General features: G+C 39.5%; 2 protein-coding genes across 9 annotated transcripts in view; one reads left to right on the top strand and one right to left on the bottom strand.

The window, feature by feature from the left end:
* The window catches only part of JAK1 (Janus kinase 1), a 235,334-nt gene extending 228,987 nt beyond the window's left edge, over positions 1-6,347 (top strand). For all 5 annotated transcript variants that reach the window (XM_069541134.1, XM_060023207.1, XM_060023215.1 and 2 more), the window contains 3 exons: positions 1,660-1,777; positions 2,030-2,140; positions 2,884-6,347. In XM_069541134.1, the coding sequence (XP_069397235.1) occupies positions 1,660-1,777; positions 2,030-2,140; positions 2,884-2,979 (325 nt within the window). In that variant the 3' untranslated portion in view covers positions 2,980-6,347. The remainder of the gene's footprint in view (positions 1-1,659; positions 1,778-2,029; positions 2,141-2,883) is intronic.
* Positions 7-23,543, bottom strand: part of RAVER2 (ribonucleoprotein, PTB binding 2) — a 108,553-nt gene continuing 85,016 nt past the window's right edge. The window contains exon 11 of one of the 4 annotated variants that reach the window (XM_060023252.1): positions 7-396. In XM_060023252.1, the coding sequence (XP_059879235.1) occupies positions 60-396 (337 nt within the window). In that variant the 3' untranslated portion in view covers positions 7-59. Of the gene's footprint in view, positions 397-6,415; positions 6,864-23,543 lie in introns of those variants that run through there. The other 3 variants (XM_060023267.1, XM_060023261.1, XM_060023285.1) reach the window with 3 other exon arrangements.

Raw genomic sequence — 23,543 nt, 5'->3', positions numbered from 1 at the left:
CAGATTTCATCAGTGCTTCATAGGGTTTCCACTGTTCTGATAGGTCCTTTCTAGCTATGTTAATGTCTCTTATTAGTCCAGATTAGAAAAAGACTTAGATCATTTGGAATTGACTGATTTTTGCCTTCAAGAAACATATTATAAGCTGTTTTACTGAAAACAACTCGCAGCAATGCCTGAGCTTCATAGGACAACATCTTCCAAGGAAGAAATCTCACAACGCTCAGCATCTCCATCTTGGCTGGAGAAGGCATTCCTCTGACACAGTTGTTAAAACTGTTAGCAGCTGGAGTAATCACATCCATGCAGAGGAAGTCTGGAGGGCAGGTAGGAGGAGGGGGCAGGAAGATGACAGGAAGGAGGTGACGAGTGGGCATTGGCAGGTTCAGGTAGAGCCTGGACATAACAGAGCAAAAATCCATAAGAAGCTTGGCCATCTTCTCATGAATCACCAGAGTATCCTGGTTGGTGGGCCACCCCCTGACTTTGACCCCTCTCAGCCTGGAACACTATCCAAGGGGGAAGCTGCTAAAGTCTCCACTCTACGCTGTCCTGTAGAACTGACTGGCACCACGAGGTACATCCTGTATGGACACGACACGGGTCTCTTCCACCCACGGAGGCCAAACCTCCATTTATTCATTAAAGAAATATGTATCAAGGCCCTGCTTTGTGCCAGATACTAGAGATAACAAGGGTAAACAAGCCAACCAAGTTTAGAATTTAATGGGTGAGGCAGCCAATTTCGTGGTACCATAACCAGAAAAGGGTTCAGGCTTGGTTTTCTGGAAGTTCTTTTAAAATAAGGCCTTAAAAGATTGCTGGGGGTTTGTAAAGATGGTTAGAAGACAGCATGTATGGTGGCAAGAGTGAGACAGAGCAGTGGTTATCCTAGGAACTGGAATCAGCTCCATGTGGCTGGATCATGAAGGGAGGTCTCGGCGGTTGCCAAGGCAATGCTCTGGACGCTGAGTCATGGAGCTGGGACTCCATCCCAAGAGCTTTGGGTTGCTGTTGGGGGGATTAAGGACAGGGACTTTTTGGGTTGCTGTTGGGGGGATTAAGGACAGGGACTTTTCTGTTTAAAAAGATCACTGTGGGAAGGAGAGGAGCAAGACTGGAGCCACGGAGTCTGATTTGGCCAGAGCCAGTGATGGTGTGAACTAGGACAGCGATGGTGGGGTTTAGAAGTGAGGAGGTTTGAGAAGTATTTCTTAGACTGGATATGGGGATGCCTCAGTTTCTGGCTCAGGCAATTGGGTATCATTCACCAAAGCAGCTGACATTGGAAGAGGACTGGGCAGTAATTCACTGCTGACTCAATCTGAGCTTGCAGGCAAATGAAGCCCGGGCCTGTCGTCATCACCTCCTCCCCCCATCCCCTCCCCATGGAGAGCCTATGCTCTGCGAAATGAGGAGCACAGTCTAGTCTGACTTGATGTTTGGGAGCAAATGTGTAATGAGAGCCCATAGGGGTATCTGTCCACATTATCAGATGTGCACCACAGCAGCATGTGTGACTGATGCATAATACACACTTAAATGTCTTAGAATATTAAATTCTAAGAAAAACCAGAGTGCTGATTTTTCTGAGTTACTCTAATGCTTTTTGGAATATCCTTCCCAGGAAATGAAGTTTCCAGTTCTGCTTTCTTTCAGGTATGCTCCAGAATGTTTAATTCAGTGTAAGTTTTATATCGCCTCTGATGTCTGGTCTTTTGGAGTAACTCTGCATGAGCTGCTTACTTACTGTGATTCAGATTCCAGTCCCATGGCGGTAAGTCTTACTTGTCCTTCGTTTGAATCTAGCACCCACTTAAAATGTGTCCATCCTTCTGCTTTGTAAGTTTCATTCTTAAATGGAATCCAATCAGTGTGTCATAATGGAAAGGAAAATTGTCTTGGACTTTTCATTTTAAAGCCTTTTTATTGTTTTAATTTCCAATTCTAGATATTTTACTGTAATCTATCTGGTGTTTACATAAATATGTACAAAGTAAAATATTTTGTTTGGTTTTATTTTACATAGTTGTTCCTGAAAATGATAGGCCCAACTCATGGCCAGATGACAGTAACAAGACTTGTGAATACATTAAAAGAAGGAAAACGTTTGCCTTGTCCACCTAACTGTCCAGAAGAGGTATTTATGGGCCATTTCACAGTAATAAAACTCAGTTTTTACTGTTTTCACTGCTTGAATTGTCCAGCATGGGATTGGAGTGGGGGAGCAGGAATGAGTAGAAAACTCTTTTAAAATAGTTTTCTGAAGCTGAATTTCAGATAAGATATCTGAGAAAATCATCTTTGGGGCAGATGACAGCCACAAGTTTTGTTCAAAGCAAGGGATTCCCTTCAGAAGTAGGCTCACCACAGTGAGCACCCTAAAGGAGCATATGTTGGTGTAGCCTTCCTGTGACAAACACATATAATTGCATTTTTGTGTGTAAGTTTATCCCACTTATCACAGCATTGTGACATCCAGTTTTCTGTATTTCTAACTGAACTGAGCCTTTAAGACTAATTCTGTAGACTATTTAAGATGTACTGAATAGTATGTTTAAGCCAAAGACTGAAGCCAGCCGGTAAGGAAATTTGGAGTCTAAACTGAGGTATAACTTCACCCTTAAACTGGTTTATAGTAATTAATGACCTGGATTGTTTTGCAAGGTCAGTTAAGTCATGAGCTTCTCAAATGTTAAAATGTTATTTATGAGCTATAGATGTCACATTTTCTGTATTTTAAGTTATTCAAATATTCTTGTTTTCTAGTATTACTTATTAAGGGAGGTCATTCACATTTTCAAAATTATGTTCTTCTTGGTGTTTCTATAATTTTTTTAAAAAGCTCCTAAACATTTTTACTGTTATTTTTTCTTTTTACAGGTTTATCAGCTTATGAGAAAATGCTGGGAATTCCAACCATCCATTCGGACAACCTTTCAGAACCTTATTGAGGGATTTGAAGCGCTTCTAAAATAAGAAGCATGAATAACATTTAAATTCTACTGTGTATCAAGTCCTCCTACCCCCAACCAATACCCAAGCCATTTAAAAAAAAAATGTGTTCTAACTGGAAAAAGTTTGTATTCTGTCTAAAAAGATACTGGGGTACGTATCCTCGTATAAAGCACACTGTGTGGTGCTTAATATGTGTAAGTACTTCCTCTTTAAATTTGGCACCAGTAACATAGTGACAAATAATGACAACCAAAATATTAGAAAGCACTTAAGCACTCCTCCTTTTGGAAGGAATATACCACTGTTTCGTCTGGTTAGTTTACTACTATCACAATTGAGTACCAGAATGGGATTTTTCAAAACAAGAGGAGCTGACCAAAGTAAAGTCTCAAGGTGACTGCTTTTTCTTAGCTGCCAGTTGATGTGAAATGTTTTTCTGGCACAGAAATCAAAGATAAAGATTGATGGACTTGGCCAATACTCTAATATGCCCTCAAATTTCAATATCTAAACAGTGATAGATGAAACATTCTTGAAATATTAGATACCAGTTAGTATACTGTTGTTGCTATACAAAAAGATGAGTGTATCCCTGTCAACAGTAGGACATAAACTTTGAGTTGTTTCTGCAGTGGCTTAGCTCCTGTCCCCTTGGGTGACCAGTGGAGCCCATTTTTGAGAAAACTGGTCATACCCAGGGGGGCAGCTGTGGAATAGATACTTTGCTGCATGATGTTGATTCTTGAGAACTAAACCTGTGCCAGTGCTTCCCTAAACAGTATACCTTTAATCAATCAGAATTGATGCCAAGAACCTGGATGCTGTTATACCTGCTTTTCAGAAATGTCAATGTGTGTATCCTTTTATAACTCTACCACTTTGGGGCAAGCTGTGCCAGCATTGGTTTTGGATGCTGAATGCATATATACCATGTACATTGCACTGTTCTTAGTGTTTCAGTACTTACCATCCATCTACAAGAGTCGATCACTATTTTGACCATCACCCTATGGCGCAAAACTTGAAAGACCCAGCTAGAAGCACTATGGAGTTCAGGATCCACTAGGCAGTTTTCAGTTTGCTTGGAGGTAGCTGGGTAATCAAAAATGTCAAATCTCTGATTCATTGTGAACCATAAGATCTTTTTGACCAGGAGTCTGAAAAACTTTTTGTTCATGCTGTCTGTCTAGCATTTGTTTGATACCATTACTTTTCACCTTTGAGCCTGAAAAAGAGTTGTGTATTGATTCAATGGCAACAGCCATTCAAATTTGTCTAGTAACCCTACATCACCAAGATCTGTCCATCACCAAGATCTGTCTCAAACCTGTGGCCACCCTACATGCACTTTGTTTACTCTTTATACAAATAAATGTACTAGAGACTTCACATGCATGTGCCTTTTAATATTAAGAGTTCATTTTCAAAGCATTTCAAACAATTTGTTTGTTTACATAGAAAAATAACAGTATAGGCTGGGGGTGGGGAGAGCACTGGTAATGATCCTTATTACTAACAAACACCACTTGATTTGTACTTATCTGTTGTGTCCCAGCAATAACGGGGCACAGGCCAGTGTGGGTGGCAGACCCACACTTGCTAACACAAAATACCTTTTAGTTCTTTCAACCTCTTCCTGCTTACATTTTTAAAATTCACCATCTTCCCTTTCTTCTATTTGTACGGTCATAGAGGTGTGACAAAGCACTGAAGAAGCTCAATGCAACAGGAAAATGGGAAGAAGTGCAGAGCATGGAGAACCCATGATTCATCTGCTGAGTCACAATTGAGTGATGCCTATCCTGATCAGTTATTTATAGGTAGTATACTTATTAGAAATTATCTAATAATTTAACTTTCTAGCTGTCATTTGCCAATAGAAGTTAACATAGGCAATACATTAGACCAAGTAAAATTCTTTACAAATCATACAACATGTGTACCAATTTTAAACTTCATAATTAAAACAGGAGCGAAACCTTCTATCATAGTCAATAAGTCCCCTAAATATAAGATATTTAATGATCTTATTTCAAAAAGACTAGGATCACTGAGACCCCCTAAACTCCACATCATCAATTAATGTCTCATAACAAAGGACAAACTTAGAAATTTCTAGATAGCAAAAGGGTTTCTCATGCATTTAATACCAAGGTTTTCAGGAAATGGTGATTCAAAAGTTATATGCAATAAACACAATTCTTTCGAAAGTAAATTGGGTTAAATAGCTGATAATTTTTCAGCCTAACACACTGAAAAAGAATAATAGACAAAGCAGAGAGTGAGGTATAGCTTATTATCTCAAAATGGTTATAAATACTGTTACTCCATAACACTCCTTCAGAAAGGGCAGGATTGACTGCTTTACTATATTGTGGAAATAGGGCATCTGATGACCAAAATGTGCCCTGTTCTAGTAAATGAATCATCACTATGCTATGAAATTAAGACACAGAAACCTATTGTTCCTTGCCACTTACAAATCTGTTGTAAAAGTTAAAGGTCTTTTTGTAGGTGTGAAGTAAAAGGATTAGGGAATTAATGGTATTAGATCAGGAGTCTGTGAACTTTATAAAGGGCCAGATAGTAAATATTTTAGGCTTTGCAGCCACTCAGTTCTGCCACTGTAGCACAGAAGTTAGCCATACATGATATGTAAGTGAATGAGCATGGTTGTGTTCCGATAAAATTTTATGTATGGACACTGAAATTTGAATTTCAAGTCATACATTTTTTTCCTCCAAACATTTAAAAATGTAAAAAATATCATTCTTAGCTTGCAGGCAGTACAAAAACAGCTGGAGGACTGTTTTTTGACTGCAGGGAGTAGTTTGCCAGTCCCTGAAATTAGATCAGCAAAGCTACTTCAAAAGAAAAACAACCTTGTGTTTTTCACAAGAGGTATAAATGGTTAATAACATTAAGAGTAAAGCATCTGTAGTAGTGTATACCTTGGATGTCACTGTCACTGTGTTTGAGTTTTATACTGTATGACTGGTGTGGGGGTAATAATTAAGTTTATATGTAGAGCATCTTTATAACATTACCAATCACTGCATTGTGTACTTGCATTCTTGTAATTCTAGGAAAAATTCTAAAAATCTGAAATGAGATTACTTCTAGGGAAAGTATCGATAAACTGGAATGCACACTGGCTTATAAGAAATTTATTCTGGGGCTTCCCTGGTGGCGCACAGTGGTTGAGAGTCCGCCTGCTGATGCAGGGGACACGGGTTCGTGCCCCGTCTGGGAAGATCCCACGTGCCACGGAGCGGCTAGGCCTGTGAGCCACGGGCGCTGAGCCTGCGCGTCCGGAGCCTGTGCTCCGCAACGGGAGAGGCCACAACAGTGAGAGGCCCGCATACCACAAAAAAAAAAAAAAAGAAAAATTTATTCTAAGGCCCAGGAAACAAGGATGTTTCCCATTTATTGCTTCAAACTTTTATATGTGGTGTCAAAATTATTCCCAGTCCTAAACAAGGACTATTGGAACATGTTAATTTCTCCAATGGACTGTAAGTTAATATCACATTGATTAAGATGCATCTAATTCTAGCGGAATATGTCCTCAATTGATGTCTCTTCTTATTGCTACTTATTTTTTTAATTTGGCAATTCTGCCTGCTGCACAACACAGTTCCTTCTGGGAAATTATAAACCCGTATTTAAAGGATATGGCTAGTTTGAATGTAGTTAAGGCAGCAATGAACAGCAGAGATACTGCAAAGAACCTTGAGTTTGTAAGGAGAGAACTTAACTCAGTACACTCGCTTCTTTTTTAAGTAGGTTTCCATGTAATATGCTCCTGTGCCCTGAGAATGCTGGTCAACAAATTCCACTGAACCACCTTCTGGGGCAGAGACGAGATATGATGAGCCTCGCTTTTCATTTCTTAAAGATGATACCTATTAGAAAAAGAAACCATAACTAATGCTAAAATCTAAATTAAAATTGGTTTGTTAAAGATATTTATAAGAAAAGCAATTCTACTGTGGTTTGGTGTAAAAACAGAATAGCAGGATAAATAACAAAGTTATCAAAAAAACTGCACAAAAAATTTCTATATCAAAATCACTTGTGGAACTTTTGAAAAATACAAACCAGCTTCTTAAGGCCGTCTCTCCCCTACTCCCCACATTTTCAGGAAAGAAAAAGTGACACTGTAGTTGCTTCTGCTGTTTGTACATAGTTAAACCCCAGTGAATCAGAATACCAGTACTGGATACCAGTATTCCTCTGAGGAAGGAGCATGGCTAAGGAATTGAACTGCATATCAACTTAGATGTTAAGTTCATCTAGTAATAAAAGATGTGGCAAGAGAAGAATAAACCAGTAGGTATGAAAACTAGCAAATGATGTCAGCAAAATAGCTAGTGAAATGTTCCAGAGAGCAATATGAACTCAAACTTTAGTCCACAAGTGTTCATGATAAGAAGGGCCAAAATGTTCCTCACAAGTAGTCACAGTACATTAAATCAGATTATATAGCACAACCCTATGACCACCTAATTCCTCTGTTTTAGCTTTTACAAATACTGTGTGACAAACTTACTTACTGAAGAATTATGTAACTTACTATACACGAGTGTAGAAATGACTCATAAGGAAAGCTTCTAGCAATGCAGAAGAGCCCTCTCACATTACAATTAAAACTACAATAGTATTTGAACCAACAATGGCCACAATTTTTAAAACCAGCTTCAACTTCAGAGGGGACAGATGATGAGTCTGTCTGCCCTTGTAGATAAAGCAGTTCTCAGTCATCCATGTTAAGAAGAGGGATAAGGTAGAGATGACCAAGAAGGCTCCAGAGCTCCCCTCCTTCCATGGATGTGCCATATGTACAGCTACACCTGGAACAGTTCCCTCTAAAAGAGATCCAGAAACTAGCTGGGCAGCTCCTACATACTGAACAAATGAGAAAATAAATACCCACACGAAAATGGGTAGGAAAGGCCAATACACAGTCTCACCATACACCCCAACCCTGGCACAGGACTGTGCATCAGGAGAGAATTCCCAATTCTTAGCTTCTCCCTGAGGAGTGAAGGGATTAGATTCCACATCTAGTGCTCCAACTTCTAAGACTCCCACTGGAGGTATGGGTTCCCAAAATACCTAGGTCTGAAAGCCAGCAGGGCTTGTGTTCATGAGATCCACAAGGCTATAGATAATAAAAAAGCATTCTTAATGGGCACACAGCACACACTGTGACTGTCCCCTCAGGGCCAGGTGCAGAGGGAGCAGGCAGAATTGCCCATCTCCCAGTCCTCCCCTGAAAGAAGTTCATCTGCACATTTTAAAAGCTGCTGCCTAAGGCCGGGCTCCTAATCTAGCAGGTGCTAGGAGCAGCAGCAATCTTCCCCAGAGACTGGGGAAGCTGAAGGACACCTCTCCCACCTTCTCCTTCCAGCTCACTCCAGTCACTAGTATCTCCCTGCAAGGAGCTTGTACACGTCTCTACCATGTCTGACACCCAAGGAATAGTCCCTGGGTCATCTGGCTCTGATAGCCAGTTGGGGCCTGCATTCATGAATTCCACTGGGCTGTAGCAAACAAAAATAAATACAATTCTTAATGGGTGCAGGAGCTCCCTTCCCACCATGCCCTGGTGACTGTACACCTGTGCTCAGCACGAAGGGAACAGGGGGGAAAAAATGCCCATTTACTTTTCTCCCTGGACAGGGCTTAACTATCAATACATACTTTCTCAGCTGCAGCCTCAGGGTCCAGGTTCTAATCCGTCTGCATCTAGGTGCTAATTGCAGTCCTTGCCTTTGGATACACAGACAGGTCTTAGCATACCCTCTAAAAAAGCCACTAAAAGCAAAGAAGGAGGCTCAGACAGTCACAAAAGGTTGAGAGACAACTAAGAGCTCAGGCTGGGCTGAACGACCATCTCCTACAAGAGACCATCCAAGACTGGAAGAGGTGGCTGTTTTATATAATGCATAGACACCAATAAAGGAAGAAATGAAGATACAATGTTCCAAACAAAAGGCCACGATTAATATCCAAAGCAGATCTTGACAAAACAAAGTGACTTACCTGGGAGAGTTCAAAATAATGGTTGTAAAGATGCTCACCCAGGTCGAGAGCAATGAATGAACAAAGAATTTGAATAGAAAGAGAAAATATTTAAAACTACCAAATAGAAATCACAGAATTGTTGAATGTAACTGAACTGAAAAGTTCAATAGAGGGATTCAACATCAGACTAGATCAATCACGGGAAAGGATCAGCAAACTTGAAGACAGGTTAGCGGAATTCATCCCATCTGAGTTGCAAAAAGGAAAAATAATTATAAAAGTTACGATAGCTTAAGGGACTTATGGGACACCATCAAATGGACCAATAAGAGGTCCCAGAAGGAAAAAGAGATAAAGGGGCAGAAAACTTTTTCAAAATATTAATGGCTGAAAACTTCCCTAATCTGGGGAAACACACATCCAGATCCAGAAAGCCTAGAGAGTAACAAACAAGATGGATCCAAAGAGACCCACAATGAGACACATAAATTATATTCAAAGTGCTAAAAGAAAAAAACTGCCAACCAAGAGTACCTGGCTAAGTTGTCCTTCAGAATTGAAAACGAGTTTTCCAGACAAAAGCTGAAGGAGTTCATCACCACTAGACCAGCCTTACATGAAATGTTAAAGGGAGTTCTTCAAACTGACATGGACGGAGGCTTAGTTTTCTTTAGTAACAGGAAAACATATGAAAGTATGAAACCACTGGTAAAGATATATACTTAAATTCAGAAAACTGACAAAAAAAACTATACAAACATTTGTCAATGGATACACAATGTAAAAAGGTACAAACTGTGCCATCAAATAAATGGGGGTGGCAGAGCTGTATTCATTTGAAGTTATCAGCTTAGACTATTATATATTATATAACATATATATAAGATGTTTTATGTAAGCCTCATGGTAACCACAAGACAAAAGCCTAAAGTAGGGATGTAAAAGAGCAAAGAATCAAAGCATACAATTATAGAGAATTAGCAAATCACAGAGACAGCAAGGGAGGAAGAAGGGAACAGAGAAATCACAAAACAACCAGAAAACAATTAACAAAATGGCAATAGTAAATCCACAACTACATTACTTTAACCCACACACCTATAGTCAACTAATCTACAACAAAGGAGGCAGGAATCTAGAATGGAGAAAAGACAGTCTGTTCAACAAGTGTTGCTGGGAAAACCGGACAGCCACCTGCAAACCAATGAGATTAGAACATTCTCTCATACCATATATAAAAATAAACTCAAAAATGGATTAAAGACCTAAACATAAGAATGGAAATCATAAAATTCCTAAAAGAGAACATACGCAGAATACTGACGTAAATCATAGCAGTATTTTCTTGAATCAGTCCCTAAGGCCAAAAAACAAACCAAAAAAAAAAATAAATGGGACCTAATTAAACTTAAAAGCTTTTGCACAGCAAAAGAAACCATTAAAATGAAAAGACAACCTACAGAATGGGAGGGAAAATTTGTGAATGGTGTGACCGACAGGGAATTAATATCCAAAATACACAAACAGCTCATACAACTCAATAGCAAAAAAAAAAAAAAAAACCCAATCAAAAAAAATAGGCAGGGGCTTCCCTGGTGGCGCAGTGGTGGAGAATCTGCCTGCCAATGCAGGGGACACGGGTTCGAGCCCTGGTCTGGGAAGATCCCACATGCCGCGGAGCAACTAAGCCCGTGAGTCACAACTACTGAGCCTGCGCGTCTGGAGCCTGTGCTCCACAACGGGAGAGGCCGTGACAGTGAGAGGCCTGTGCACCGCGATGAAGAGTGGACCCCACTCGCCGCAACTGGAGAAAGCCCTCGCACAGAAGCGAAGACCCAACACAGCCAAAAATAAATAAATAAATATTAAAAAAAAAAAATAGGCAGAAGACCTGAAAAAACATTTTTCTGAAGAAGACATACGGATAAAAGAGCACATGAAAAGATGCTCAACATTATTAGAGAAATACAACATCAAAACAATAAGGTAGGGCTTCCCTGGTGGCGCAGTGGTTAAGAATCTGCCTGCCAGTGTAGGGGACACAGGTTCGATCCCTGGCTCGAGAAGATCCCACATGCCACAGAGCAGCTAAGCCCATGCACCACAACTACTGAGCCTGTGCTCTAGAGCCCGCAAGCCACAACTACTGAGCCCACGCACCTACAGCCTGTGCTCCGTAACAAGAAAAGCCATAACAATGAGAAGCGTGCACAATGCAACGAAGAGTAGCCCCCACTCGCTGCAACTAGAGAAAGCCCGCGCACAGCAACGAAGACCTAACACAGCCAAAAAAGAAAAAAAACACAAAAAAACGAGATACTATCTCACACTTGTTAGAATGGTTACCATCAAAAAGTCTACAAATAACATGTCAGAAAGGATGTAGAAAAAAGGGAACCCTCGTACACTGCTGGTGAGAATGTAAGTTGGTGCAGCCACCATGGAAAACAGTATGGACGTTCCTCAAAAAACTAAAAAAGAACTACCATACGATCCAGCAATTCTACTCCCTGGGTATATATTGGAGAAAAATGAAAATGCCTATTCAAGAAGTTACATACAGCCCAATGTTCATAGGCAGCAACAATGAATCATTTGGCCAGAAAAATCAAAAGAGCCAAGACATGGGAGCAACTCAAGTGCCCATCAACAGATGATTAGATTAAAAAGATGTGACTATATATATATATATATATATATATATATATATATATGTACACACAATGGAATATTACTCAGCCATAAAAAAGAATAAAATCCTGCCACTTGCAGCAATGTGGATGGTCCTAGGGAATATTATGGTTAGTGAAATGAGTCAGAAAGACAAATGCTACCGATATACAAATGGAATCTAAAAAATAATACAGATGAATGTATATGCAAAACAGAAACAGACTAACAGATACAGAAAAACTGGTTACCAAAGGAGAGAGGGAAGGGAGGAGGGATAAGTTAGGGGTATGGGATTAACAGATACAAACTACTATGTATAAAATAGATAAGCTGGGCTTCCCTGGTGGCACAGTGGTTAAGAATCCTCCTGCCAATGCAGGGGACACGGGTTCGAGCCCTGGTCTGGGAAGATTCCACATGACGCAGAGCAACTAAGCCCGTGTGCCACAACTACTGAGCCTGTGCTCCAGAGCCTGCGACCTACAACTCCTGAAGCCCAGCGCCTAGAGCCCATGCTCCGCAACAAGAGAAGCCACCACAATGAGAAGCCTGTGCACCACAACGAAAAGTAGCCCCTGCTGACCGCAACTAGAAAAAGCCTGCGCACAGCAACAAAGACCCAACACAGCCAAAAATAAATAAATAATAAAATGTAAAAAAAAAAGATAAGCAACAAGGATATACTGTAAAGCATAGGGAATTATAACCGTTATCTTATAATAACCTATAATGGAGTATAGTCTGCAAAACTACTGACTCACAATGCTATACACCTGAAACTAACAATATTGTAAATCAACTACAATAAAAAATTTTTAAAATGTAAATGGATTAAATTTTCTAATCAAAAGACAGAGTGGCTGAATGAATAAAAATCAAAACCAGGGCTTCCCTGGTGGCGCAGTGGTTGAGAATCCTCCTGCCGATGCAGGGGACGCAGGTTCGTGCCCCGGTCTGGGAAGATCCCACATGCCGCGGAGCGGCTGGGCCCGTGAGCCATGGCCGCTGGGCCCGCGCGTCCGGAGCCTGTGCTCCACAACGGGAGAGGCCACAACAATGAGAGGCCTGCGTACCGCAAAAACAAAACAAAAAACAAAACAAAACAAAATCAAAACCAAACTATACATTGACTTAGAGTCTCACCTAGCTTAAGGGACACACACAGACTGAAGGTGAAGGGATGCAAAAAGATATCCTTTGCAAATGAAAACCAACAGAAAGCAAAGGTAGCTGTACTTATATCAGACAAAATAAACTTCAAGTTAAAAAATGTAGCAAGAGACAAGGTCATTATCAATTGACCTAGGTCAATTCGGTCAGAATGGCCATCATCAAAAAATCTACAAACAATAAATGCTGGAGAGGGTGTGGAGAAAAGGGAACCCTCTTGCACTGTTGGTGGGAATGTAAATTAATACAGCCACTATGGAGAACAATATGGAGGTTCCTTAAAAAACTAAAAATAGGACTACCATGTGACCCTGCAGTCCCACTACTGGGCATATACCCTGAGAAAACCGTAATTCAAAAAGAGTCATGTACCAAAATGTTCATTGCAGCTCTATTTACAATAGCCAGGACATGGAAGCAACGTTAAATGTCCATCAACAGGTGACTGGATAAAGAAGATGTGCAACATATATACAATAGAATATTACTCAACCATAAAAAGAAATGAAATTGAGTTTTTGTAGTGAAGTGTGAGTTATTTGTAGTGAAGTGGATGGACCTAGAGTCTGTCATACAGAGTGAAGTAAGTCAGAAAGAGAAAAACACCATATGCCAACACATATATATGGAATCTAAAAAAAAAAAAAAAAAATGGTCATGAAGAACCTAGGGGCAAGACGGGAATAAAGACACAGACCTACTAGAGAATGGACTTGAGGATACAGGGAGGGGGAAAGGTAAGCTGGGACAAAGATAGAGTGGCATGGACATATAGACACTACCAAACGTATAAAATAACTAGTGGGAAGCAGCCACATAGCACAGGAAGATCAGCTTGGTGCTTTGTGACCACCTAGAGGGGTGGGATAGGGAAGGTGGGAGGGAGGGAGATTCAAGAGGGAAGAGATATGGGGACATATGTATAACTGATTCACTTTGTTATAAAGCAGAAACTAACACACCATTGTAAAGCAATTATACTCCAATAAAGATGTAAAAAAAAATATGTATCTTTCTTAAAAAAAAAAGATGTTAAAAAAAAAGGTCAATTAATCAAAAGGATGTAACAATTGTAAATATAAGCCCAAAACAGGAGCACCTAAGTATATATAAAGCAAATATTGTGAAGGGAGAAAAAGATAGCAATACAATATCAAGGGACTTGAATACTCCACTTTCAACAATGAATCATTTGGCCAGAAAAATCAGCAAGGAAACATTGGACTTAAACTACATGTCAGACACGATGAACCTAAAGGACATAACACAACATTCCATCCAACAGCAACTGAATATACATTCTTCTCAGATGCACATGGAATTTTCTTTAGGATAGATCATATGTTAGACCACAAGTCTTAATAAATTAAAAAAAATTGAAACCCTATCTAGCATCTTTTCCAATCATGATTGTATCAAAGTAGAAATCAATTGCAAGACAAAAACTGGAAAGTTCACAAATATGTGGAGATTAAACAACATGTTCCTAAATAACCAATGGATCAAAGAAGATATAAAAAAATACTTTGAGATAAAAGAAAATGGAAACAAAACATAGCAAAACTTATGAAATGCAGCAAAAGCAGTTCTAAAAGGGAAGTTTATAGTGATAAACAACTACATGAAGAAAAAAATCTTGAACAGCTATCTTTACACCTGGAAGAATCAGAAAGAGAGCAACAAACTAAGCTCAAAGCTAGCAAAAGGAAGGAAGTAACAAAGATAAGAGTGGAAATAAATGAAATAGAGACTAAAAGGACAACAGAAAAGATTAATGAAACTAAGAGCTGGTTTTTTAAAAAGATAAACTAGACACACTTTTAACTAGACTTACCAAGAAAAAAAGAGAACTGACATAAAGGTATAAATGAAAAAGGAGATACTACAACTGATACCACAGAAATACGAAAGACCATAAAGACCACTATGAATACTTATATGCCAACAAGTTGGATAACTTAGAAGAAATGGACTAATTCCTAGAAACAACCTACCAAGACTGAATCATGAGGAAACAGAAAATTTGAACAAATTACTAGTAAGGGTATTGAACCAGTAATCAAAAACCTACCAACAAAAAAAGTTCAGAGACAGATGCCTTCACTGGTGAATTCCACAAAACATTTAAAGACAAGTTAATACCAATCCATCTTGATATCTTCCAAAACACAGAAAAGGAAAGAACACTTCCAAATTCATTTTACAAAGCCAGCTTTACCTTGATACCAAAGGCAGACAAAGACATTACAAGAAAAAAAATTACAGGCCCATATTCCTGGTGAACATAGATGCGAAAATCCCCACAAGATATTAGCAAACTGAATTCAACAATAGTTTGAAAGGATCATACACCATGAAAAAATTGGATTTATTCCAGTAGTACATGGATGGTTCAACATCCACAAATCAGTAAACGTGATACACACCACATTAACAAAATAAAGGATAAAAATCATATCATCATCTCAATAGATACAGAGAGAGTATTTGACAAAATTCAACATCCATTCATGATAAAAACTCAACAAACTGGGTATTGAGGGACTGTACCTCAACATAATAAAGGCCATATATGTCAAACCCACAGATGACAACATACTCAATGATGAAATGCTGAAAGCTTTTCCTCTAAGATCAAGAACAAGACAAGGATATCTACTGTCATCACTTTTATTTAACATAGTACTGGAAATCCTAGCCAGAGCAGTGAGGCAAGAAAAAGAAATAAGAGGCATCCAAATTAGAAAGGGAGAAGTAAAATTGTCACTGTTAGCAGATGACATATTATATTTAGAAAACCCTAAAGAATCCACCAAAAAACTGTTAGAAATAATAAACAATTTCAATAAAGTTGCAGGATACAAAATCAATATACAGGGCTTCCCTGGTGGCGCAGTGGTTGAGAGTCCACCTGACGATGCAGGGGACATGGGTTCATGCCCTGGTCGAGGAAGATCCCACATGCCACGGAGCAGCTGGGCCCGTGAGCCATGGCCGCTGAGCCTGCGCATCTGGAGCCTGTGCTCCGCAACGGGAGAGGCCGCAACAGTGAGAGGCCCACATACCGCAAAAAAAAAAAAAAAAAAAAAAAATCAATATACAAAAATCAATTGCTTCTCTATACACTAACAATGAGCTATCCAAAAAAGAAATTAGGAGTACTTAGGAATAAATTTTACCAAGGTTTACACACTGAAAACTGTAGGAAAGATGACACAAATAAATGAAAAGATATTCTGTGTTCATGGATTGGAGGAATTAATATTATTGAAATGTCCATACTACCCAAAGCAATCTACAGATTCAATGCAATCCCTATGAAAATTCCAATGGCATTTTTTGTAGAAATAAATAATCCTAAAAATTGGAACCTGAAAAAACCCTAAGTAGCAAAAGCAATCTTGAGAAAGAAGAACAAAGCTAGAGGCATCATTCTTCCTGATTTCAAACTATATTGCAAAGCTATAGTAATCAAAACAGTATGATACAGTCATAAAAACAGACACATGGATCGTTGGAACAGAATAGAGACCCCAGAAATAAAACTCGTGCTATATGGTCAATTAATTTATGACAAAGGGGCCAAGAACATACAATGGGGAAAGGATACCTCTTCAAGAAAAAGTGTTTGGAAAATTGGATAGCCACATGAAGAAGAATGAAACAGGACCACTTTTACAAAATACTCAAAAAGTCAACTCAAAATGGATTAAAAACTTGAAATGTAAGACTTGAAACCATAAAACTCCTATAAGAAAACATAGCAGGTAATAACCTACTTGACATTTGTCTTTGCAATGATTTTTTGAATTTAACAGCAAAAGCAAAGGTGACAAAAGCAAAAATAAACAAGTGTGATTACATCAAACTATAAAGATTCTGCACAGCAAAGGAAAACATCAACAAAATGAAAATTCAACCTATTCCTATGGAATGGGAGAATATATTTGCAAACCACGTATCTGTTAAGGGATTAATAGCCAAAATAATCTTGGTACACAACTCAACAGCCAAAAAGGCCCCAATTTAAAAGTGGGCAAAAGACCTAAATAGACATTATTCCAAAAACAAATACAGCTGGCCAACAGATATATAAAAAGTACTCAGTCTCACTAATCACCAGGGAGATGCAAATCAAAACCACCCCACACCTGTTAGGAAGTCTTATAAAAAAGACAAGAGATAAAAAATGCTGGCAGATATGTGGAGAAAAGGGAACCCTGTGCACTGTTTGTTGGAATGTAAACTTGTACAGCCACTATGGAAAACAGTATGGAGATTAAAAATTGAACTACTGTATGATCCAGCAATCCCACTTCGGAGCATATTCTGATTGCCTTTGGAAACAGAATCATTAACTTGAAGAGATATTTGTACTCTTACATTCACAGCAGCATTATTCACAAGAGCCAAGGTATGGAGAAAACCTAAGTGTCGACAGATTAATGGATGAAAAAAATAAAGAAAATGTGGTGTGTGTATAGTAATTTGCATTTCCCTGTGTATATATACATACATACATGCGTGCATGCATGCAATGGAATATCATTTAGCCTTAAAGAAGGAAATCTTGTTATTTGCGACAATATGGATGAAACTGGAGGGCATTATGCTAAATGAAATTTTTTTAAAAAGAAAAAAAGAGAAAGTCAACCTCATGGAAACAGTAGAAAAGTGATTGCCAGTGGCTAGAGGGTGGGGGAAATAGTACAAGGTTAGTAGAATAGTACAAACTTTCAGTTATAAGATGAATAAGGTCTGAAAATCTGATTTATAACATGGTGACTGTAGTTAACACTGTGTTGTACAATTAAAACTTGCTGAGACAGTAAAACTTACATGTTTTCATGAATAGAGTTAATGGATGCATTAATTTAGTCAGTGAGGAGACCCCTTTCACAATGTACATGTATATCAGTATATTGCTGTATACTTTCAATAACTTACAATCTTATTTGTCAATTATACCTCAATAAAGCTGGAGAAAATAATGAAATTTTTAAAAAAACAAAAGGATGACAGAAGACTGAAAATCACAAATCCATCTATCTTGGTACTTTATTTCGATGTGGTCTACTATTGTGACAATCCAGTAAAATCCTTCTTCACATAACATTTAAAGGAATGCTTCACAAAGTGAAACAGTTTAGCAAAGAATTTGGTTTTAACTCCTGTGTCAAAATTTTTCTGGTAATAAAGTATATAAATATATCTGATGTTTGCTCTGAAATAATGAGAAAGGGCATGGGTCGGAGTGAGGATGAAAGGACTCTGGCTGTGAGGTGATAAACTGTTAAAACTGGGTTGATGGGTGCAAGAGACTCCACCCAGTTCCAGTTCAAATGGTGATGCAGGTGGATCCTGAACTCATCTCCACCCACAGACACACCCAATCTACAGCTACATATGGAACAATTTCCTCTGAAAGAAACCAAAAAACTAGATAAGTGACTCCTACACAGTGAGCAAATGAGGAAAAAAACACATCAAAATGGGTATGAGAGGCTGAGATACTATCTCACCATAAACCCCACCCTCAGAGCAGCAACCCACGATTGGGAGGGAATTCACAACCCTGAGCATCTCCCTGAGAAGTGAAAGGTTTGAACCCCAATCTGGCACTTCAACATTTCTTAATTTATTTTTTATTGGAGGATAGGTGATTTACAATACTGTGTTAGTTTCTGGTATACAGCAAAGTGATTCAGTTATTACATATATATGTGTGTATATATATTCTTTTTCATATTCTTTTCCATTATGGTTTATTACAGGATATTGACTATAATCCCCTAGGTCCTATACACTAGGACCTTGTTGCTTATCCATTCTGTATATAATAGTTTGCATTTGCTACTCCCAAACTCCCAATCCATCCCTCCCCCACCCCTCTTCCCCCTTGGCAACCACAAGTCTATTCTCTATGTCTCTGAGTCTCTGTTTCATAGACTGATTCATTTGTGTCATATATATTTTTTTAATTTTATTTATTTATTTATGGCTGTGTTGGGTCTTCATTGCTGTGTGCAGGCTTTCTCTAGTTGCGGCGAGCAGGGGCTACTCTTCGTTGCGGTGCACGGGCTTCTCACTGCGGTGGCTTCTCTTGTTGTGGAGCACAGGCTCTAGGCACGCGGGCTTCAGTAGTTGTGGCATGTAGGCTCAGTAGTTGTGGCTCACGGGCTCTAGAACACAGGCTCAGTAGTTGTGGCACACAGGCTTAGTTGCTCCGCAGCATGTGGGACCTTCCCAGACCAGGGCTCGAACCCATGTCCCCCTGCATTGGCAGGCAGATTCTTAACCTCTGCACCACCAGGGAAGTCCTGTGTCATATTTTAGATTCCACATATAAGTATCATATGGTATATGTCTTTCTCTTACTTCACTTAGTATGCTAATCTCTGGGTCCATTCGTTCTTTTATAGCTGAGTAGTAATCCACTGTACATATGAACCACATCTTCTTTATCCGTTCATCCGTGGATGGACATCTAGGTTGCTTCCATGTCTTGGCTGTTGTAAATAGTGCTGCTGTGAACATTGGCTGGCACAACTTATAAGACCTGTGTCTGAGAGACAAGCCCCCAAAATATCTAGCTTAGAAATCCAATGGGGCTTGTATCCACAAGATGCACAAGGCTGTAGCAATCTGAGAAACAGTTCTTAAAGGGCTCCACAGACTCACCCGCCCCAGGACCTCGTGCAGAGGCAGTCAACGGAAGAGCGTCCAATGTTTCTGTGCAAGAGACCTATTTCCTTATCTTAAACTTTAACCTGAGGGGCAGACATCTAAGTTAACACACATCTAGGGGCCTCCTGAAATAGTCTCCAAAGTGGAGGCTGTCAGGTGCCCCCTTCATATTCTCCTCTGCCTCCCTGAGATCACCAGTGTCTCTGAGAAAGGGCACATATCTGGTACCCCGGGTTTTGTGGCTGCTGCCCAGCGGATACCCCTTGATTGCCTGGCTCTGGTGGCCAGCAGGGCTTGTGTTCATAGGTTCAATGGGATGGCAGCAAACAAAGAAACAGTTCTTAACTGGCTATCACCACAGGGCTCACTGCAGAGGGAGCAGATGAATGCCCATCTCCTAGTCTTCCCCTGAAATAGGCATATCTGCATATTTTAAAAACTGCTGCCTGAAGGTCTGGCTTCCAATCAGCCTGAATTTAGGTGCTGACTAAGATCCCCCCTTGGGGACACTGACAGGTCTTGGCGCACACTCAACTTCTGGGAGCCACTAAGAATAAAGTAGGCTGCTTGGACAATCATAGGTTCAAAAGACAACCAAGAGCTAGGGCAGGATTGAATGATAAAGTTCATCACCTGCAAGAGGTTGCTCCTTCAAGACTGAGAGAGGTGTATATTTTATCTAATGCATAGAAACCAACACAGAGAATCAAGGAAAATAAAGAAACAGAGGAATATGTTCCAAATGAAAGAACAAGAAAAAACCTCAGAAAAAGACCTTAATGAAATTGAGGTAAGTGATTTACTCTATAAAGAGTTCAAAATAACGATTGTAAAGATGCTCGCTAAACTCAGGAGAACAATGGATGAACAAAGTGAGAATTTCAACAGAGATAGAGTACCAAACAGAAACCACAGACCTGAAGAATACAGGAATTAAACTGAAAAATACAATAGAGGGGCTCAACATCTGACTACGGGAAGCAGAGGAAAGGATCAGTGAACTCAAACAGGGCGGTGGAACTCATCCAATCAGAGCAGCAAAAAGAAAAAATATTTTAAAAAGTGAAGATAGCTTAAAGGGATTTATAGGACACCAACAAGGGTCCCAAAAGGAGAAGAGAGAGAAAGAGGCAGAAAAGTTATTTGAAAAAATGATGGTTGAAAATTTCCCTAACCTGGGGAAGGAAACAGACACCCAGATCCAGGAATCCCAGAGAGTTCCAAATAAGACAAAACCAAAGAGACTCACACCAAGACACATGATAATTAAAAAGTCAAAGGTTAAAGACAAGAAGAGAATCTTAAAAGCAGCAAGAAAAAAAAAAAAAATCTTGTTACATACAAGGAAGCCCCCATAAGACTATCAACAGATTTTTCAGCAGAAACTTTTCAGATCAGAACAGTGGCATGATATATTCAAAGTGCTGAAAGAAAAAAAAAAAAACCTGCCAACCAAGAATACTCTATCTGGCAAAGTTGTCTTTCAGAATTGAAGGAGTGATGCAGAGTTTTCTAGACAAGCAAAAACTAAAGGAATTCATCACCATGAAACCAGCCTTACAAAAAATGTTAAAGGGACTTCTTTAAGCTGAAATGAAGTGTACCATTTAGTAACAGGAAAACATATGAAAGTATAAATCTCATTGGTAACGGTAAATATATGGTAAATTCAGAGTAATGTTGTAAAGACAGTGAAGTAGTCATTTACAAAGCTAGCGTGAAGGTTAAAAAACAGAAGTTGTAAAAGTAACTACAAATGATTTGTAATGGACACATAAGAGAAAGAGATGTAAACTGTGACATCAAAAACAAAACATGAGTGACGTCAGCATTGTGCTGGAGTGAGACATTCCCTTTGTCTCTCCCCTTCAGTCTATAACCTGTAAAACATACACAACTCAAAAACGTTACCTCTGCCCAGTACACCAGGATGCTGGAGAACTCCACACATCTATGCATCTAACGGTGGGTGGACTGGAACACAAAGAGGAGGTGAAACTAGGGGAACCTGCCATCCTGCCTTCCCCCAGCCACAGCAGCTGAGCCTGCAGGCCCAGGGAACCCAGTAGCAGCAGGGGAGGCAGCATATGAGACTCCAGCCTCCCAGCCACAGTGGTGTTCACAGCCCCAGGTAACCTGGCGGCAGTGGCAATGGGGGGCTGTGTCCTGTCCCTTCAGCCACAGAGGCACCCACAACTCCAGCAGCCAGCCCCCCACCCCTTCCCACAGCGGTGGCACCTGGAAACCCAATAACCCCTGACATGGTAGAGGTGCCTGTGACCCCAGTTCTCCACTCGCCTCCCCTGAAGTAGCAGAGCCTGCAACTCAGGTCTGGGACATGGCAGAAATGTTCACCATCCCAGTGCCTCAGGAGGTGACATTAGCAGCAGCAAGGCACCAAGACCCTAGAGGCACAAGCAGTGACAAGGAGGGCACTGGGCGAGCGACACCTCTGACAGACAAAGTGCTGACTCTCACATATAACCGGAAGCAGCTCAGGTAAGAAAACGAAAAACTTGTGCTATAGTGCCACCTACTGGAAAACAAAGGAGAGCCCTCTAATTTCTAAACTGTTGAATCATTAAAATCAAGCAAAAAAAAAAAAAAAAAAAAGTTTTACCGAAAGAAGAAAGGTGTTCATTACTTCAAATGCTCCAGCAGAGGAACAACTCATCAGGCACCGTGAAAACCCACAGTAACACTGTATTCAAAAAAGAAAATGACAATTCTCTATAAACCAAGCAAAGTCATGGAATACTGTGATCTAACTGATAAAGAATTCAAAATAGCTCTCATGAAGAAATTCAAGAAACTTCAATGAGCTCAAGAATAAATTAAGGAACAGAAGGAATACTTTACTAAAGAGACAAAACCTAAAAAAGAACCAAACAAATTCTGGAGCTGAAGAACTCAATAAACGAGATGAAAAATGCATTAGAAAGCATTGGAAATACAGCAGACCTTATGGAAGAGAGAATCAGCAAGCTTAAAGATACAAATCTAGAAATGATACAGGTAGAAGAAAAAAGAATTAAGATCTAGAGAAAAATGAGGACATCTATTAAGAGTATCCAACTCTTTCAGGAAGGGCCACATTAGGATAATGGGTATCCAAGAAGAGAGGGAGAAGGCTGCAGAGAGTTTATTTAAATAAATAATAGGTGAGCACTTCCCAAACCTGGGGAAGGAACTGGATATACAAGTCATGTAGCTAAGAGAACACCTGATTACCTCAATGCAAAAAAGACCTTCCCTAAGTCACATTATATTAAAACTGTCAAAAGTCAATGAAAAATAATTTTAAAGGCAGCCAAGGAAAAAGATGGTAACGCACAAAGGAACCCCCATTAGGATACCAGCAAATTTCTTGGCAGAAACTCTACAGGCCAAGAGGAGAGTGGGCATTCTCAAAATACTAAAAGATAAAAACTGTCAGCTGAGAATACTCTATCCAGCAAAGTTATCATTCAGATACGGAGAAGTAAAGGCTTTCCCAGATAAACAAAAGCTGAGGGAGTTCATCAACAATGGACCTGCCTTACAAGAAATGCTGAAAGGAGCTCTTCTGCCGGAAACAAAAAGGCAAAAGTACACAAAACTTTGAGTAGGGTGATAGACAGAATCAGAAAATTGCAACTCTATATCAGAATAGGTTTTAAAATACTTTATTATAGCATAAAGGTTAAAGGGGGGAAAAGCAGTAAAAAATAACTAACTACTTCAATGTGTTAAACTCACAACATAAAGTGGGATAATTTGAGACAACAAAAACATAAAAGGGGAAGAGAAAAAGGACGAAACCTGTATGGGCAAGTGAAGATAAGATGCTATCAGCATGAGATCAGACGGTTTTTCCTATGAGACGATTTATACAAACCTTATGGTAACCACAAAACAAATCTAGAGCAGAGACAAGAAACATAAAAAGGATGAAACTGAGAAAAACATAGAAAACCACTAAACCAAAAGAGCAGACAGAAACACACAGACACTTCTCCAAAGACATACAGATGGTCATCAGGTGC

This window comes from Delphinus delphis, chromosome 1, assembly GCF_949987515.2.
Source record: "Delphinus delphis chromosome 1, mDelDel1.2, whole genome shotgun sequence".
NCBI lineage: Eukaryota > Metazoa > Chordata > Mammalia > Artiodactyla > Delphinidae > Delphinus > Delphinus delphis.
The sequence above is the reverse complement of the archived record's forward strand: the minus strand, read 5'-3'. Positions and strand labels throughout refer to the sequence as shown.